This window comes from Notothenia rossii, assembly GCF_949606895.1.
Source record: "Notothenia rossii genome assembly, chromosome: 7".
NCBI lineage: Eukaryota > Metazoa > Chordata > Actinopteri > Perciformes > Nototheniidae > Notothenia > Notothenia rossii.
In genome coordinates this window covers 13,531,755-13,547,193 of record NC_136905.1, presented here as the reverse complement: position 1 = coordinate 13,547,193, position 15,439 = coordinate 13,531,755, and the positions used below count along the sequence as shown (strand labels likewise).

The window sequence follows — 15,439 nt, the reverse complement described above, 5'->3', positions numbered from 1 at the left end:
CTCTGACATGTCTGAATATCTGATGTCAATATTAGAGAAAGCTAAAATACCAATTTGCTATTTGACACGGTATTTTTAGTGTTGATGTTTTAAGACACGCTTTGATTACTATTTGGTGGGGGCAGCACTGTTAACCAAAACTAAAGGATGAAATGTTAACACAGTGCTTATGGTTTTAAAAACAGGTCAGTAGAATGAAAACAATGTATTTGGTTTTGTGTGTCTGAGTAGTCAGTAAGCTGACACCAGTAGTTTCTTATATAGATTAACAGCTTCTTTGTTACCAAGGAAGTCATTTAAGGAAGTGAAAATGATGCCTGAAGCAACTCAGCTAAAAGGATTGTTTTAGCTGTATTTCCTTGTCTTATATTGTAAATAACTTTGGGTGCATAGTGTTGGCAAGGATAAGACAAGATGCAAGAACATCACTTTTGGTTCTGGATAGACGCATAGTGGCTGATTGCAGTAGCTAAAATTGTCAAAGAATACCGACATTATCTCAATAATGACCTACAGGCAGTGGCGGTTCTAGACCAATTTGACTGGGGGGGCCAGGCTGGGGCCAGTTATTTTCTGAGAGGGGCACAATAAATGCAGGACGAAAAAGACAAAGACAGTATGAAGTAATTGCGCTTAAGAAAACAATGCAATACAGTTATTGGTACACATTTATTTCAGATACTTATAGTTACAGTTTTTACGCTCTAATGGGTCCGACTGACAAATAACGTTAGTTCCGCCTATTCCGTCAGCCAAGAAATTGTTTAATAATAAACTTTTCATTTTCAGGGGGGCCGCAGGGGGGTCCAAAGTCAGTGTTACGACCCCCCCCCCCCCGCCAACATAGAACCACCCCAGCCAGTGATATGCTATCAAGTTAGCTGGGTTGCTATTGTCCAAATGTGGTGGCATTTTCATATTGTTTTCAAGAGTTTAAAAGTTAACAATTTGAACCAAGACATTTAGGCCAAAAATATGTTCCTCTACAAATCCAAGTTTCGTGGCTTTGGGCTGAAGTGAAAAGAGCTTTTCATACAAATTAAGCTATGGTTGGAGTGCCAAAAACTTGGCCCTTACCCAAACTGATCCACCAAGATTCATTTAATTATTTAACAAGTTTGTTTTTGAACAAACAAATAACACTGCACATTTTCCTAACCTGAGACTGTCTTGATCCAGAAATGAAGTATGTAGCTTGTATGTTTAGCCACAGAAGTCACCAATTTAAGACCTAATAAAAAAACTGCAAAAAACAGTATTATTTTATAGTTTGCTCCTGGCCCATGTTGTCTTACTCTGATTTCAGAAACCATTTTAGTTTACAGCGATCAACTAAAGTTTTCTCGCTTCTTTTCATTACAAAAAACCCTGAATCCACCTCTGAAATTGAGATATCAGGATTTATTTATATACAAAACCATACACATAATGTACGAGCCATGTTCACAGTGTTATGCATTCAGATACAGATAAAACATTCACAGATGGTTGTTCGGGCCTGCAGATATCTTTTTCTTGCCAAGTAAATTAGATATCAAACTAATTCCTAACATGGCTGAATAACTTGTTACAGCAGAACCAAAGCCCTTTCTTTATGTCTCCTCAAAACCATTTCAACCTATCATTTATTTCATAATTGTCTTTATGTGTGCAAAAAAACAAGGGCCCACTGTACTTTCACCTCAGTTTACACGTTGACTCATTGGAAAAGTATTTAACATGCTCTCTTAAAAAGATACCAAAAGCTAGGTGACCCTGCACTAATCGTTGAACCAGCACATTCAATCCTTTTATAGGAGCTACATTATCTGCCAAATAAGAAATCCCTTTATTCTTACTTGCTATCAAACTTGAGATCACCAAACTTGACTATTTTTCCACCCTCAGTCACCACCTCCTTCTGCTCCCATTTTTCAACCTCCCCGTTTTTCATCTCAAAGCGCTGCATGACCACCCTTCCTGTTGTGGGCAGGTTGCTGGGCAGGTTATCTGCAGCACCTTGGAAAAACTTCCCTTTCATGAGGTCTTCGGTGCGCTCAGTTCTGCCTGTCGGGACCAGACCCTGGTTTTTGTTCTTGTCCTCCGTCCTATAAGGGAAAGGAGGAAGGGGCATTGCTGCTCGAGGAGGCAGAGCTTTGATCTCTGGTCTCGGTGAGCGCTCCCATTTCAGTGGCGATTTCTCCCTGTTGGTTGGATCTCTGTTAAACTGTGTTTGAGCCCTGTTCATTGGCTGTTGGTGTATGTTCATTGGCGATAGGTCTCTGTTCATTGGCTGTTGGTGTCTGTTCATTGGGTTTGGGTCTCTGTTCATTGGCAATGGATTTCTGTTCATGGGGGTTGGGTCTCTGTTCATTGGTGATAGGTCTCTGTTCATTGGCTGTTGGTGTCTGTTCATTGGGTTTGGGTCTCTCTTCATTGGCGATAGGTCTCTGTTCATTGGCAATGGATTTCTGTTCATGGGGGTTCGGTCTCTGTCCATTGGTGATAGGCCTCTGTTCATTGGCTGTTGGTGTCTGTTCATTGGCGATAGGCCTCTGTTCATTGGCTGTTGTCTGTTCATTGGGTTTGGGTCTCTGTTCATTGGCGATAGGTCTCTGTTCACTGGAGACAGTTTTTCGACACTGATGTGAGGTGTTGCTGGCTTAAGGTCATCTTTTTTAACGGGGTTAATGCCTGGACCTCCGACCCTTTTTATCTCGCTCATGACCCCACCCATGGAGGCTCTCAGAGTAGGGTTGGGATCCACCATCCTACACACAACATGGCAGTAAGGCTGATCCTTCAGGATATCGATGATCTTAGCTGGACAGACGCTGGGCGTGTACAGCCGGACCCGGGCACAGAGCTCGGCGATGATTTTACCCATGGCCCACACGTCTGAGCGCTGGTCCCTCTGACTGCCCCTCTGCAGAACCTCAGGGGCAGAGTACGCCTCATTCCCCATGTCTATGGCAGAGTTTTGACCATACCGGAAGAACTTAGCCAATCCCAGGTCGATGATGACTGCTCTGTTTGTGTCATGCTCCACCTGAAGGACACATGAACTTTATTGAATTTATATTCTTACAAAATTAAAAAAACAATTCAGAGATTTAAAAGCGGATAGACGTGCAGGCCGTCTTTCGGTTTCAGATACTGCCCAGTGATTACAAGTATCATGAGATAGTCTACACTACCTCCATACTACCAGCTCCACCAGTTTAGCTTGTTAGCATGGTATTCTTTTTTGTGAGCATTTAAAACTAAGTCCATCTGAGGCTGCAGGTATTTAGTCATATCAAACAAATTAAACATTAGACCGAATGATGTAGCTGGATGAAAGGTTAAGGGCTCACCAAAGTTATCCTGAGGGTTTTTTAAAAGTGTGTATTAAATTTCATGTCAGTAGTTGGTAAGACGTTTTATTAGAATCTGGAAATGTAAACTTTGTTGTGGCGCAAGATGAAATATCAGGCGTTGAGCAAAAACATTAGGATTAGTTCTTTAAGCTCCATGGATATCTCTAATAAAATGTAATCTCATCTTATAGTTACATATTCAGTCAGGACTATATGTCCTCTGTAAATCTCTGTTGTTTTTTGCATGCTGACAGTCTGCACAGGCCTCCACTCACCATGATGTTTTCAGGCTTGAGGTCTTGATGGACAATATCTTTGGAGTGAAGGTGGTACAGCCCTTCACACATGCCGGTGATGATAGTTCCTTTGATAGACGGAGTCAACTGCAAGAGACAGACATTTGATATCAACTTTAACCAGACTGGCATCAAGTATGAGCCACATTAGACTCAAATCCACTTTTCTCATATTAGGTAACATCATTTTCCTTCAGGCCTCAATAAAACTGCTGTTCTGAAGAAGTGTGAAGCTATTGTTTGTTGACATGATAACTTTACCTGTATTTTAGACTGTGATGCTTTAAAGATGGTGGTCTCCAGGTCTTCTCCAAAGATAAACTCTAAAGGAATAATCCATTTTCCGTCTTTGAGATTTATTTTCCCCAGTAGCTTCACAATATTTGGATGATTTGCCTTCCTGCAGATCAGTGGTGGAAAGTCATGGAGAGACAGAGAAAAAGACAAATAAGATCAAATAAGATCAAATTAAGAACCAACTAGATACTTACTGGGTACCCGTATAGAGGGTAATTGTGTTTAAGAGAGACCTATAAGTAAAAGAGCCAACACACACATCAGAGATTCTTTTTTCAAAGAATGGTTCCCCCTTGCCACATATTTTGGTTGGAAGATAACACCAACAATTGTTATGGTTATTAAACTGTGTGTTATATTATCTATATAGTGGCTGTAAATGGTGTGTCTACTTCTGTTTTTTTTTGGTATCGGATAAGAGTTGAGTCTAAAGAATTGCAACTTATTGCATACACTTACATTATTACACTTACACTTATTATATATTTGTGTGTATTTCTCTTTATCTTTTTATATCCTGCTTGGCTTTCTTTTGAGTCTGCAAACATCACTAAATCACGTGTACTTACTTGTACACTTCACTCTCTCTCTCCAGGTCGTGCTGCCTGATGAGGTGTTGCGGGACTTTCTTTATAGCAGCCCAGGTATCGTTGTACTTCTGCTTGTAGACCTTCCCAAAACAGCCTTTTGCGATTGTTCCGGTGGAGTACGCCATCTAGTAGATAGGAGGTAGATTGTAAGGGCATTTTGACAATAAATATGCTCAACCTCAAAACATTTAATTACAGAGGACTAAACAGCAGAAAATACGATACGATATTACTTTATTAAAAGGCTCCTCCGCACTTAATGGCAGTTTGGTTTAGAACATGTTCAACATATTGGTATGAAGATGTTTTAGATGCTGTTCTATAGACTGTTTGCGAGTGCTGTTCCTGTTGGCCAATGAAGGTTTTCTTGTAAATGTTGCTGGGATTTTTGGGACCTTCCTCTTCATCACTTTGCGTACTTGCTATGTGTTCGTTGTTGTGACTACAAGAACAGATCAAATAACAGCAAGGGTTAAGATTATGTTATCTTGACAAGCAAACAGACGACTCATGATAAATTGAATTCCAATCCGCGTTGTACATCAGGTAAATTTTTAAGGTTATTAAGAGAGATACCAAACTGAATCAAAACAGTCTACAATAGAAAGGACTGAGTTTTCTCCTAAAATGTTATAGCCTACTTTGGGTTAATGTTGCCATTTTACACTACTTAATCTTGATTCTTAAGATAATTTATTTGAAGATAAATCTTGAAATACAAATATAAAAGTATTCAATTCAATATTAGATTTGTATCCAAGTGAAAGAAGACTCAATCGCAATGAATTTATAATACTACTGGTAGTTCTCATCCAGGCATCTTTCAGCGTGAATGGACCTGTCAAAAGTCGGGCAAATAAATTTGATCAAATGTTCAGTAAGGGAGTGTCAATGTTGTTTAGTTAGACTGTGTACTTGTTCTCCTTGTTAAGGATTTGGATCAAAACCACTTTTTATTGCCACACATGTACCCAGCACAGTATACACATTTAAGTGTAGCCTCTGCATTTAACCCATCAGTTCAGTAGGAGTTAAAATCGCCTAACCAATGTTTCAGTGGTTCTCAACTGGTCAGGCCTCGGGACCCACTTTTTCCTTTGTCAATAAATCACGACCCGAAATTTTGAACCACTCAAACCTATTCAACAAAAAGTCGTGCTGTAATACGCTTTTCCACATACATGAATTAAAGTAAAGTACAGTGTCAGTGCATATATCCCTTATAGCCCTTCACAGAACTAAAGAATGCTTTTAAATAAGGTTTAATGATAGGATGGAATCAAAGATGAACTGTATCGCATAAAAAGGCACACATGCTGAAAACCCAACCCCAGAAGGGGGGTCTGGGGGGATTTTCTCCCAGGAGATTTTTTGAAAATACTAACATATAAACTACGCATTCTGGTACACTCTGAGAAGAAAAGTACTATTATTATTATTACTATTACTACCTGATATATTAATAATATGTTATGCCATTGTTTGTTTTTCACTTTTTTCTGACAGCTTGCTGCTCCTCACAGAGAGAAGAGCAAAGAGGAGATAGTCTGTGTGAATTACTTTGTGGTTAAGGGTAGATAGCTCCCATTGTTCTGTGACCTGTCAATCATCTAACCGGGGCTCATATTTCATTATGTGTTCATTTCTATCTGAAGTTGTACCCATGGATGTATAAAGAGTAGTTCTATATCAAAGTTATTCTCCGTCGGGACTTCCGGCAACAATCTTGATTCTGATTGGCCAGAAGACTCGAAAAAACATCAGCAAAGATGTTTTATTGAGAAGATGATCACTACGTGACAGAAGTTTTCAAAACCGTTTATGGTCTCCGGTACCTCCAGTCCAACGCCTACTGCATGCACAGCGTTAACAAATTGGGTCTTCAAAATAAAAGTTCCACCATTTTCCCAAAAGAAAAAAATATAGGCTATATTTTTTCCCCCCTTCATTCACACATCTGCGACCCACTCGAAACGGGTCCGCGCCCCACTTTTGGGTCGCGACCCACCAGTTGAGAACAACTGCTAGATCACAAAACACAACTAAGCCTGGTCTGATCTAAACATACACGTTTATCTTTTTTAAGACAGAGGAGGTGCCTCCAGTGAAAAGACTTAAAGCAACTTAAATCCTTGATCTTTTTGCAAAAGACCCACGGTCATGTGTTAGGTAGCTAGCTTACATAACAGGGAGATACACAAAAGCTGACAAACTGGTTAGTCCACAAGAAAGTTTATATTTGTATTATCCCGGACACAGTGTTTGCTCATACATGTGTCATGTTCCTAACTAAAAGCTTTAGAATGAATACTCTCTTTTAGTGAATGACGTCTCACAGATGGAGGGAGTAGGCCTATTGCGACTATGAACTAGTACATTCTGTATTATCTTTCTTAACACATTATATCTGGTAGTTGACGTTATCTGGTCTGACTCGTTTACCCCGGAAAGGTTAACAAAGACCAAAGAGGTTATTACTAAATGTAACAAAATTGTTAAAAATCGACATTTACATATGTTACAGAAAGCCGTTAAGGTGCTTACCTTTCTACTGAAGAGGGAATCCTTCCTGCTGTGGAATGAAAGCAGCTCTGTCAGGTCTGAACAAGAGGGAACAGGGTTTCTTCTCTCTCTCTCTCTACCTGTTTGTCCACACCTCCTTGGATCTGAGTCATGGCCTTCCAGGAAATCATAGTCATCTATTCCTGAATAATAGCTCAGAGATGGCACCATTTTTTTCATAAACAAAAGGACATGTGACTGCGTGGATGATGATGCTGCATGTACAAAGCCACGATAAAGGGGAATTTTCAAACTGATCACCTGGTGGTTATATGGAAGCAACACCGATTATACAATTAAATATAGGCCTAGTAGATTTACAGTATAGTGCCTAAACTGTACGTGAGAGCTGGACAGATTATGAAATGATAGGCCTATAAGGACACAGTGGATGGGTCAGATTACTTACTAACTGATTTAACTCACTAATGTTCTCACGCAATAAATAAATGTAATATAATGTGAGCACTTTATCATTTAAAATATTGCAATTAATAGGCCTACTTGAAAATAATTAGGCGATCGGCCGCCGATCGATATCGGCCGATACTCATACTCTACCGATCTACCGTGCTCTCTTAAAATGCAGATCGCGAGAGCCGATCGCATGACGCCAAATGTGTGAAGCAGAAATCCTGCAGCTCCACCACTGTGACGGACAGGTGGGCGGAGCAAAACACACACTTAGTTAGACCTAACACACGTAGCGATGTTATCTACCTCAGGAACAAGCTAAACTAGTTATAAATATATTTATTCTTCACTGTCGGGTCACTCATTACTGGATCAGTGCTGCATGGCGGTACTGACAGGCTGTCAGGAGAGAAAGAGAGGGAGAGAGAGCGCTTCCGCTCATTTCTCCCGTGTTATTATCCAAAGTTAATGTCAACTTGAATAATACTTCATTGGAATGTAATAATTATGTTGGTTGTTGTTTGTGGAAGCGCCAGTGAATGAGCCCCATTAACTGAGTTTAAACATCACTTGTGGAAGATCCCCATAGGCCCCGCCCACTCGATCGGATCGGTGATCGGTATCGGCGATACTGATTCCGGCGTCGGCCCCAAAATTGGCGATCGGAGCATCCCTAAAAAGAATGGACGCAGCCACAAAACTTTGAGCACCACAAATATTATATTTTCAGTTTTTATATAAACGTTTTTTTTCAAGGCAAATCAAATTCATGTTGCATTTTTAGCATTAACAGATATTCAAATCAAATCCCCATTAGAGAAACAGGACAAGCACTAACTGCAGGTGTGCTGTGTTGATTCTACAAAATTTCACTTTATTCATCATAAGTGTTGCACTTATGCTTGGTATCCAGAAGACACATCCTACTGATGTTCATGTCTCCCAAAACTAATGGATACATGTCAGATTGGACTGTATATCAGAAGATTGTGTTAAAGGATTGTGAAAGGATGTTAAAGACGGTGTTGTCTTGGTCTGTGCAGTGACTCTCACATGGTCAGAGCAAAATCGGTTCATTTTTTTATTACTAATTTATTGAGATTTCTCCTCCAATTTTTCATTCATCTGTCGTTATATGAAGCACGTGGGTGTCGTTGTTTTTTCATCAGAAGTTGTATTAACTCCACAACCAGTTGAAGTTAAACACGCCCTTTTGTTCAACCAGCTGACATTAAACAAACAATAAATGTATGCTACTGTGATTGACAGGCAGTATTAGTCAGTTTCCAGATGATAAACTTAACCGAGGCCCGGTTCAAAGACTCATGTTTAAATGGAAATGTCTCAGCACATCAAAAAGCTGCTGCACACTTCGTCACACAGTCCTTAAAAGATGTCTTCAAATCACTTCAAGTTCTCGTTTTCATTTTTAACTTCTCAGTTAGTTAGTTCTTAGATCTAAATACATAAGCCTCACAATAATATTGTATGACTTTTGCTTTTTATTATTTACATCAGACTAGTATTAGTACTCTAGGCTATTTTTGTTATTGCAGTGATAATAGGATCTTTAAAAAAAGTGTGGCTTTATTGAATGTAAGTGTGAGTTGTTTTAACCAATATTTTTGCTGTTTTTCTTTGGTTTAGAATTTCACTGGGAATCAGCACTTTTCATACTGGAATCAGCATTTTTTATTAATTTAAATGTGTTTTTATTTGACCTCTGTATTTTTGTCTTTGTCTATAGTGCAAAACAAGAAACAAACAAAGTGATAACCACAGAAACATTGCAGTGTAGGGTTTATCATGCTAGTTTAATTTACTTGATGCTTCTTCAGTGAAATTAGGATACGGTTGACTTTAAAATGCAATGAATATTTGTGCAAAAAACCCCTGAGAAGTAGGTCATGTTCACATGTTCATGAACAGAAATAGGATGGATCTTTCTTTCACTTCTGAATCCGATTGGTTGCACATGTTAATCTATAGCTAAATGTATTTTGATGGTTCTTAAAGAATATCTTATTAGTACAAATCCACTGTCCTCTGAGGAATAAGAGCACCCGAAACACCAGTAAATGCAAACATAACAAACACACTTTCCCCCGGTAAACATGCTGCATCAGGCTGAGTGGAGTGTACTTCAATAGAGATAATTATATGTTGTTTCCACCAGATGGAGATCATGTATTACAAATTAATGGTGACGTTTACTGGAATCCATGAGCATTTCCTGGTGTGGCCATTCTACTGTATATCTCGTGTCACTACCAAGGAACATCTTAGCCTCTGTTGATCATTTTAAAATCAAAACCATGACCAAACCAAACAATGATTTTCTCCAACCTCAGCGGCAAAGTAAGTTTCTTTATTTGAATTATATCATTTAAATGCATTTAGTGGGAAAGACCAGCTTTTTTATGTGCTGAGTTTTAAGGCCTGCTGCAAGAGTCATTCATTCGAGCATGCAAACCGGCCTGTGCACTCTAAGGACGAAGCTAATGTCGTTTTTAAACAAATTAAAAGTTTTGTTAACTTCAGTGACCAAAGAAATGATTGTGTTCATATTTGTTAATCTGAAATGTTGCTAGTTAGTTACAATTTTAGAAAAACAACATGATAAGCAATTGTGACGAGGTGATCAAATTCCTACGCAGGAAGTTCCTGTTATGTGGTTTTATCAACAACAATGCTATCATTTGTGTGTGTATGTAAACAATGACATTTTAATGTGCATCTTATCAGTTTTGTAAGTGATAACTATTATAAGTAACTGTTTTTAATGTCTTATACTTGTAGGTGGCCAGGGCCTACACATCCAGGAGAGCGGGTATGAGACTTTTCTTTCAATTCCTGACCTCAACCTTGTTATTAACATTATGAGTGCAACATGTTAACAGGTTCAAAGGGCTATATTGTCATATTCACAGCTAGGTGGATATGCATTAAACATATATATATATAGGACATAAAACAAAACAATAAAAATGGTGCAAGCTCATGAGTTTAGCAGTCTTATGGCCTGCGTGCATGAATATGCGTTTGTACTTTTGAAGTAATACTGTGCGTCTCTGATTTATATTGACTTTAAAGTGAGACAGAGACTTTGGAAAATGTAGATCTTATTGGTAAACGTTTTGAATCTGAATGTCAGGTTTTCATGATTTCAGGTTATATATATATATATATATATATATATATATATATACTGTTAATAAGTTCTCAGAACCTTAACCCAAGTAAAAGTACAATTATTTTGGTCTTAAAATATTCCACAATAAGTAAAAGCAAAGTAAAATATACTTGAAGTACAGAAAGTAAAATAACTAATTCTGCACACTGACCCATTTCAGAATAATAAAAAGTACAGAAGCATTATCAGCTAAATGTACTTACTGTAAAGTGTCAAAAGTTAAATGACTTGTGAATGGATCTTTTCACAGTATTATATTATTATGGGTATCCTGTTTTTATACATGTAACAGCATTTTATACTGGGTAGACTATAGTACAGCATTGCTTTATACCATATCAGCATATATAGTAACTGTGAGTGATGGAGTATAAGTATAAAGTAGTATTACATGGAAATACTCAAGTAAAGTACAACTATGTCAAAAAAGTACTCAAGTACAATACTTGGGTAAATGTACTTTCCTACACTAAGTCAAAGTCAAAGTCATCTTTATTGTTGATTCCTCTATTTGTGTTACACAGACAGGGGGACCAACATTTGGTTTCTCACCATCTCAGAGATTCATTATATATCTTAATTCTTTTGATTTATTTCCCTTTTTAATACAGTGAGGATGGCCTCTCCTCCAACATGAAGCACACGTTCATTGATCATAACAATGGAAGTGCGCCTCTGCCTGTAGCAGATAAGGGCAGCTGTGTGAAACCAATTCCTAAGGAGGAAAGAAGCACAGTTGTCCCGTGGTCGCACACCTCAGTGTCTGAGTATGCTACTGGTCCAAAAACACACATTGTGTTTGCTGAAGAGGAGTTCAAAAAACCGCCCACCCAAGCTGTGACAGACAACATCCCAGAAGAGGAAGCTGTCAAGATCGTATCCGGCAAGACAGCCATTACAGAGGAGCATGCAGAGGTAGAAGGAGATGAGAGCTGCACTAAGATGGACTCTGGGGAAATCCCTGAAACACCCAAAGGTCAAACGCTGGTCGGCAGAGAAGGGAGAAGCAAGGGAAGAACTGCTTCAAAGCACTGGAAAGGTAATTACATTTACATTTGTATTCATTTCATATGATTAAAAATGCATTTCTTAAAAATATATTTCAATTTTAGTTATTTTAATTGTATAGAATAATGTGCACATGTATATGCAGTGTTTTTTCAGTGGCTACTTTATCGCGCCTGTACAAAGCATTTTTTTATTTCCTCTGATAGTTTTTATTGAATGAATTGGATATCATGGATATTTCTCATCATTACTCTTATCATTACGTAAATTCATAGGCACATACCGTAAAATGTGAAACCTACACCTATTCAAATATTACAGTTAAAAACAACAGCTATTCCATACATTCATTACAAAGACCTCTTAAGGTTTGGGGTTTAGGTATTGTCAGGAATGTGTTACTTCAATTATACGTTTATTAAGAAATGTTTCAAATGTTTACTGTCCTCTCTATTCACTTAGACAAGAGGGTCAGAATATAGAAAACATCTCCGCTTATAATGTAATATAATGCATTACAACACATCCACTAACTGACCGCAATACTAAAACATAAAATAAAATTAACTCCTCTTGTAAACACAATACAAAATACTTAAATAATGTATTACTCTTAACATACTCAATTGTCCTATTAAAGCACTTTAAAGTGCATTTTATTTGTTGGAATGGTCATTTATAAATAGAGTTTAAGTGATTTATTAGACAACACAACTTTATGGCAGTGGATATTGTTTTGTGTTGCATGTAGTGTTTAATAAAGTGTCCACTGAGTGTATACTTGTTATGTGTCTCAGGTATAATATGCATTCATTAATGAACTGTAATACAACCATTTGATGAGGAAAACTATATATTTTTTCTCTGTTTTTTTTCAGTGTTACTACTTGTGATTGCATTCATGCCTGTTGGTGTCTCGGAGGGCTCTTCTGGTATGTTGTGAAAAGTGGATTTAGTAATGTAACACTATGTGCAGAGCACTCTTAAAGGTATTTCTTTAATTAGGTTTGGTTGCATTGAATATGAGCCAAAATATTTTTTATTTGAATGAACATTGAGAACTGCTTTAATGCACAATGTTTTAGACTCATATACTCTCTGACATGGGGCTCATTCTTCAGCAGATCAAGATTGTAAATGTAGAGACATTCACCCCACCGCAGGCAAATGCTATACCTGCAAGGACAAGGACGGATGCAGTAAATTGAAGACAATATATGATTCCCGGGTTTACCTTAATCCCAAAGAGATTTACCAAGGAGACAATTCAAAGTTTCCAAGATGCTCTGAAATCTCTCCACCTGGTGATAACTGTACTGTGTGCCTGGACCTGTCTTCTTCCATCAACATCTTCTGCTCAGAGCACATCGGACAAATAAACCTGGTAGAAGGCAATGGAATCAACATTGGCAGCTTCTCCTTAAAATGTACGTATAAAATTGTATCAAACATGATCTCTGCTGTTTTCCTAAACATCTCACACTGAGGTTTTTTAAGCATTGGGGCTGCATAAACATAATGTTCCAGCAGCATTGAAATAACAATATTACATTTTGCAAAAACTATACAATACATATTGAAAAATATACAATTTAAGAATTGTTAAAACAACAGAAAATAAGGCTTCTGCCAGGTAATTATTTAGCTAACTTAATTAGCCAACTATTCTCTTGCATCTTGTCTTGTCTAATCAGTTTTGTATTTGACTTTTGAGCCAAACGATTGCTGTTTGTTCATTAGCAGTTAAATGACTTTCTTTTCTTTAGGTGTAAAGCTGCAGCCCCCTGGCACAACCTCACAACCAAGTGTCTCACTGTCTAATGTCTCACCAAATCCAAATGTGCATGACAGCACACATCGCAGATTGATTTCTAACTTTGGTATGTATTTAATCAAAGCACTAAACGTAAATTTAATATTTGTATGGCTAAACTGCATGACTGTGCCCTTTTCCATGTTGTGTAATGTCTTATTTCATTAAGCGTATTTCTATGAAGTTAGCCGAGGCAGTCTATGTTTGTTATTCTTTAAAGTGGCTCACCCCTTGACGGATAATACACACCAGTTTTTAGTAACATTAATACGCAGTCCTGCATCAAATCCTACCATAATGGAGATTATAACTTTCAGTTTTTATTGAAACAGTCTTTTTTATTACCAACCGATATAGGCAGCATAGGTTAAGATAGGTAACAACAACCAACAAAGATGTATTTTACTTTGATTTAAATTATTTCTGTTCGGTTATTAACAGTTGAATTGCTTCTTCTTTTCTTTAGGTGAACATTCAACTGTGAATGCACATCTTGGATTGATTTGTAGCTTTGGTATGTATTTAACAATAGCACTGAAGGTCAATTGAATATGGTTGTTGATAAGCTGAATGGCCTGACATGATGATCCAACACGACAGCTATATGTGTTTTTATTTTTCAGGCTTTTTGATCGTGTTGGCAGCGCTGGGGATCTCCTATCATGTAAGTCTGACTCAATATGTTCAATAATCACACAACTTTCAATAATCATTGAGACTGAATTACATCAAATCGAGTTTCTGCACGAGCCATTGAATATATTTTAGGTCTTACATATTCCAAGTAAAGTCTATTCTACAAAATTCAAAGGATAACAATGTATAATGTTTGTAAATGTAATAAGTCACATTTCGCTTTTTAAATTGCTTTTTTTTCTTTTCTTTTTAGTGCTACAAAAAAAGAGGTAGGTCTGTAAAATACCAAAAAATCTCTAATCTGAGTGTTATAATATTAACTCCAAAAATAAAGGACGCTCAGAGTTAACTGGGAATATTGTTCACTCAACAGATTCACATTTGACACTAAAATCATGTTTTTTTCTTTTCAAATAGGATTTCAATGCGTCAACAGTGAAGAAGTCTGAGGAAAGAGGAAGTGTGTGGACTGGAGGCATTTCTGCTGCAACTGATAATGATTTTATTATTCATTTAGCTGTTGATTATTTTCTTAATAATGGTAATATATAATGGCATTTCATAATAATATATGTTTTGAAGTAGGATACAGTGGAAATACTCAATTGAAGTACAAGTATCTTAACGTGCAATACTTGAGTAAATGTACTTCGTGAATTCCCACCTCTGAAAACTGGTTTCAGTTGTGCTTGCTGATAGCAATGTAGAAATAAGAGAGCTTTTTGCAAAAATGACGTAATGCACATGTATCCGCTGTCTTAATAAAAATTGCTTTGAACAGCAAATGGTTCTGTCATTATTTAAAGTTAAATGAACAAGTGTTTGTGGTGAATTCATTATCTGCAAAGTGATCTGTGGTTCTAGCTGTCAATTAAATAAAGTGGATTATAAGGTAATAAACATGGGAATAATCAGTATAGTACAGGTACTTCTAAGCTGTTATAAACGTGGTCCTATGCAGTTTTCCCACCACTGAGTGATAAGTGCGGTAACACTGAGCAATAACGTCGCACCTACTGGAAATAGGCCATACGCCAGCTCTCTCTCTCACACACACACGCGCACACGCACACGCACGCGCATGCACGCACGCACGCACACACACGCACACACACGATGAGAGTTGAACATTAACACACAATGGTGCTTTGACATCTTATCAGTGTCTGGGTCGTACCAACTGGCGGGCAGGTTAAAGGTCGTTTATTGGTTACATTTTTATTTGGGCGATTACAACATCTGTTGAGAAAGGGATGGTTCCGTATAAAACGATATGTTTCTCTTATTAGCAG

The 15,439-nt window shown here is 37.7% G+C and overlaps 2 protein-coding genes across 3 annotated transcripts; one reads left to right on the top strand and one right to left on the bottom strand.

Annotated features, from left to right (window-relative positions):
- Positions 1 to 650: 650 nt before the first annotated feature.
- LOC307046153 (uncharacterized protein) lies at positions 651 to 7,408 on the bottom strand. Its single transcript, XM_079692350.1, has 5 exons — positions 7,066 to 7,408; positions 4,501 to 4,646; positions 3,896 to 4,034; positions 3,614 to 3,721; positions 651 to 3,028 (listed from the first exon to the last, which is right to left on the bottom strand). Exons 1-5 carry the CDS (start codon positions 7,261 to 7,263, stop codon positions 1,835 to 1,837), a joined length of 1,785 nt encoding a protein of 594 aa, XP_079548476.1. The 5' UTR covers positions 7,264 to 7,408; the 3' UTR covers positions 651 to 1,834.
- A 269-nt stretch (positions 7,409 to 7,677) lies between these two features.
- On the top strand, positions 7,678 to 15,318 carry LOC307046154 (uncharacterized protein). 2 transcript variants are annotated; one of them, XM_079692352.1, is made up of 11 exons: positions 7,678 to 7,745; positions 9,674 to 9,855; positions 10,297 to 10,327; positions 11,302 to 11,729; positions 12,577 to 12,630; positions 12,823 to 13,125; positions 13,465 to 13,578; positions 13,978 to 14,025; positions 14,135 to 14,175; positions 14,401 to 14,416; positions 14,565 to 15,318. In XM_079692352.1, the coding sequence occupies exons 2-11, from the start codon at positions 9,720 to 9,722 to the stop codon at positions 14,594 to 14,596; spliced, it is 1,203 nt and encodes a 400-aa protein (XP_079548478.1). In that variant the 5' UTR covers positions 7,678 to 7,745; positions 9,674 to 9,719; the 3' UTR covers positions 14,597 to 15,318. The 2 variants fall into 2 exon arrangements, with proteins under 2 accessions (XP_079548478.1, XP_079548477.1); XM_079692351.1 differs by having other exon boundaries at positions 12,820 to 13,125.
- The last annotated feature ends 121 nt before the right edge of the window (positions 15,319 to 15,439 follow it).

Coding starts and splice junctions, on each gene's coding strand:
- LOC307046153 (XM_079692350.1), bottom strand. CDS start 7,263: ATGAAAAAAATGGTGCCATCTCTGAGCTATTATTCAGGAATAGATGAC. Junction 4,647..7,065: donor ATTCCCTCTTCAGTAGAAAG/GTAAGCACCTTA, acceptor CCTATCTACTAG/ATGGCGTACTCCACCGGAAC. Junction 3,722..3,895: donor CATCACAGTCTAAAATACAG/GTAAAGTTATCA, acceptor TGTCTCTTGCAG/TTGACTCCGTCTATCAAAGG.
- LOC307046154 (XM_079692351.1), top strand. CDS start 9,720: ATGAGCATTTCCTGGTGTGGCCATTCTACTGTATATCTCGTGTCACTA. Junction 12,631..12,819: donor TGTCTCGGAGGGCTCTTCTG/GTATGTTGTGAA, acceptor CTCATTCTTCAG/CAGATCAAGATTGTAAATGT. Junction 14,026..14,134: donor TGGATTGATTTGTAGCTTTG/GTATGTATTTAA, acceptor TTTATTTTTCAG/GCTTTTTGATCGTGTTGGCA.